The sequence below is a fragment of the Medicago sativa genome, chromosome 8 (genome assembly GCF_051527215.1).
Source record: "Medicago sativa cultivar Bolivia chromosome 8, Bolivia_mono, whole genome shotgun sequence".
NCBI classification, from domain to species: Eukaryota; Viridiplantae; Streptophyta; class Magnoliopsida; order Fabales; family Fabaceae; genus Medicago; species Medicago sativa.
The window spans coordinates 9,588,296-9,592,403 of record NC_140756.1 but is presented as its reverse complement, the minus strand read 5'-3'; the positions used below and the strand labels follow the sequence as shown (position 1 = coordinate 9,592,403).

The following is a 4,108-nucleotide window of genomic DNA, read 5'->3' as shown; positions in this document are numbered from 1 at the left end:
TTTCCTTAAAAGAAAAAATTAATATATTTTATAGAGATTAAGTTTTTTTAAATATTTGTCCCGTGAGTATAACTCAATTGGTAGAACAACGCATTATTATATATAAGGGTCGGGTTCAAACCCCGTACACCCCATTTATTCGATTTATAAGATGAATTCTACCCACTGTATTACATGACCCAAAAAAAAAGTTTTTTTTTTAAATATTTGGCTTATATTAAAAATATATTTCATAAATAGAGGGTTAAACTATTAACCCAAAATAAACACACTTTCTTGTTCGAATCTTGAATGGCTTCTTCTTCTTCTTCCCATGGATGCTCCCGCCCTCATCATAATCACAGTCATCAGCATCAACACCACTGCCCACACTGTCCCCTCCGCCGTCATTGCCACCACTGCCCACTCCACAACAACAACCCTAACCCTCCTCATCTTCTTCCTCAAACTCATTCTCAAAATATCTTTCCTCTCAATCAACCTATTACTTCTTCTCCTGCACAGTAAGTTCCTTTCATTTTTCTCTTTTTTGGTATCAATTAGCGTTTTATGTTTTGATTCCGTCTCTGCAAATTCAAAAAATTGTTGCTTTTTAGTCCCCATGTCAGCACTGTGATTTTAGGGTTTAAAATCATATTTAAACCTTGATTTTATGAAATTAATTAGTATATTCTAACATTGTACCAGAGATTTTATGAAATTGAATTGAAATTCCCTTGATAGTAAGTAAATAAGATGTTACAACTTCATGTTTGGTGAAAAATCATGTAGTTTGTATGTATGACCAAAATTAAATAAAAAAAAACAAATAGTTTGAAACTTTAGATATCTAGTGTTGTCAACTGTAGATCGTTGGTAATAGCCGCTATTTGACCACGCTTCGTACTATATAGCGAATTGCAGAACAATATTAAGGTTTTTTCAATTTCTGCTACGCTATAGTCGTTCTTTGACAGCACTGTCAATAAATTAAAAAAATTTAGGTTAAATCTTACTGAACTAAATTGAAGTTCCACATTTTAGGATTAGGATGCTTACACTATATACAGAACTGAAAGATATTTCAAGTAGCTGGAAATTCTAACAATGTGCCAATGATTTTATGAAATCGAGTTGAAGTTCCCATGACAGTAGTAAATAAGATACTAGAAGTTTAAGTTTGGCGAAAAATTATGTAGATTGTATGATCCAAGTGAGAGAAGAAAATAAATAACTTTGAAACTTTAGGTAATCAGTGTTATCATTCACAAATTGCCAAAAATCGCGGTTTGTTCAAATTACGCTAATTTTGTAGTGCTACAGAGCTGCTATAGCCGCTTCCGTTACGTTATAGCCACTATTTGAAAACAATGTTTAGAAGTTAAAAAAACGAAGTTTAAACTTCACTGAAACTAATTGAAGTTCCACAGATGGTTTTGTATAGGGAAATAAACAAATGCCACTAAATGCACTGTTTGCAAGTTTAGAAAAATATATAGAATCTGAATTTAACCATTGAAAGTAGATTGTGATTTCCACCATGAATTAAGGGAACGAGAATGGAACACTGTAAATTTTTAAAAGCAACTTGTTATGATTTAAGTGATTATGAAAGAAATTGCATATAAAATATAAATGTATTTAGGATTTTTTCGATTAATTGCCTTAACAAGAGTTCCCTTATCTTATCTCAAACCAACAATATATTAACATTTCCTCAAAGGTTTTTCTTTTGATGACTGGCCTGGTTAGTTTGATTTTCTAATATTGCTCAATGTAGCATTATTTTCTGTCGCATTTCATTAGATTCTGGATATTGTGCAGTCCTAGTTAGCCTAGTTTCTAACTGTACATCTCGTAATGTGCATGGTTCGATCTATGTCATAAAGATTCAATTAAGTTTTATGTTTGCTGTCGACTCCCTAACACAGCGCCCTCTCGTAATTCTTTTATCTGGGTTTGGGGTAGCAAGGCTAACTATAAGAGAAATTGTTAGGAAAGACCTAGAGATTAATGAGTTGGATGGACATATGATATGTGATAGAATATTATGGCGTCATTTGATCCATGTAGCTGATCCTACTTAATGAGATAAGGCTTAATTGTTGTTGCATGGTTCCATCTGTTGCCTGATGTACTTTATTGTTATAATTAGAAACCTGTGACATTGATTGAGTCATAGGTTTCCGTAAGACTAATTCATCCATCCTCTTTATTTATTGTATATGAATGTAATCAATCTTATGACACTTTTGGATGACATCAGAATTTCACAAGAGCAGGAGCATATTGAGCTAGACGGTGACGAAGAGGATGATGAACCGATTTTTGTTCTCACCGATGAATGGAGAGAGTTCTTTGCGAAATCTGAAGCCAAGAGGAAACTAGGTAACTCTCATCATACATACTCTATTAATACTACATACAGCCACATAATGCTTTTATGTGTGCTTAATGTAATTTTTGATTCTCAACTGATCTTACTGTTGAAAAGTTGAGCATGTCATATACTGTTTGATTATGAATCTGGTTGGATTGGTTTATTTGAACTTATCTATATGCAAAAACACTTGTGAGACTCTTTGTTGGGCTATGGAAGCAGTTTATGTATGATATGTTCAAAAGCTGTTTTAGGATAGCAGATAGCTTATATGAAAAAAGTTTGAATTTGTTTTATCTTTTCTTATAGAGAAATAGCTTATACACAAGCACTTACTATATGATAAACATTTATGCTACAAACGTCTAATCAAGTTGTTTATCAAAACATGACTTACTTAGATTTGTCCAATCTGCTTTTAAGCCAATTCCGCTGACACTCAGAAAACATAATCAGTGTGATATATCTGAGTTTGAATGATCACAATAAGAAGTTTAGGGAAAAAGGAATTATCAATTACCTAACTCAGTTATGTGACTAATTTTAATATTCATTTTTGTACAAAATCATACAGAGAAGAAGCAGGCTAAGAAAGGAAAAAAGTAAAAGCAGAGAGGAATGTTTGTTGGCAAATTCTGAATGGGTATCAAGAAGAGGTTGTTCAAGGTTATTGACGACGATCCTGCTTTCGAGAACGTTATGTGTTTGCCATGTATGACAACTTTTGCCCCTGGGCTGCACATTTTAAAAGGATGATGAATTAACTACTAATATATGTGTACTTGTACAGATCATCTTTTGTTTTATAAAAAGTATTATTGTTATACATTTCGTAAGCTAAAGACTAATCCATATTATGACTTTTTAATGTTCTTCTCCTTGTGTGTTACCAGAGAAGAAGGCATTGAAGAAAAAAAAAGTTGAATAAAATCGCACTTGCAAAGGGTACATCCTTATTTTGTGTTTATAAAAGGCATTGAAAAGTTCTAAAGAATTTTAAATGCTAAGAATTTGAGCTGTATTAATTTAATGCACTTATGCAAAATTTATTTTTTGGAAAGTGTTCAATGAAATTAGTATTTTTAAGGAAATGGATCCTCTACCTTTACCGCGCCAAAAGTAGGGTGATTTTCATACATCCTTGTCTATCAGATCATTATAAAAATAAAGCTTAAACTAGATCGAAACGGATGAAACCCTATGGCCACCTCTCGTTGCAGCACAATTGGTTCCGCCTCAGCTGTTGCTTTAAACGCCACCACTCCAACTTCCACCAAAGTGTCTGTCAACTAAATGCATTGAAATTTGATGAAAACCCTTTACATCTGATTGGTAACTTCAAGGACAAAAATTCAAATGTCCTATATTTGCGAGGACGAAAGACCTATTTAAGTCAACTACCTTGCCCAATCATCACTTGCCACATGGGCACTACGTCGCTAATGACGAGCCACCTCAACAAAAAAACCTAATTAGGACCAAAAGTCAAATGATTAATATTTGCGGTGGCAGATTGGAAGGATTAGTAACTTCAAGGACGAAAATTCAAATGACCTATATTTGCGAAACGAAAGACCTATTTAAGCCTTTTTAATTTGATAATGAGACTAATCTCCATGTATGATACTTATATCACAATTTAAAGTTGTTTGTCCCTTTTAAAAAATGAGTTATGTAAAGATCAAACCATAGTAGTCAATGGCGGCCGCGCGGTGCGGTGCGGTGCCGAAGCGCTACGCAACAAGCCAT

At 33.4% G+C, this 4,108-nt stretch overlaps 1 protein-coding gene across 1 annotated transcript; it reads left to right on the top strand.

The window, feature by feature from the left end:
• The first annotated feature begins 246 nt into the window (after positions 1 to 246).
• LOC146896765 (uncharacterized) lies at positions 247 to 3,187 on the top strand. Its single transcript, XM_085738678.1, has 3 exons — positions 247 to 503; positions 2,246 to 2,367; positions 2,934 to 3,187. The coding sequence occupies exons 1-3, from the start codon at positions 292 to 294 to the stop codon at positions 2,963 to 2,965; spliced, it is 366 nt and encodes a 121-aa protein (XP_085594804.1). The 5' UTR covers positions 247 to 291; the 3' UTR covers positions 2,966 to 3,187.
• The last annotated feature ends 921 nt before the right edge of the window (positions 3,188 to 4,108 follow it).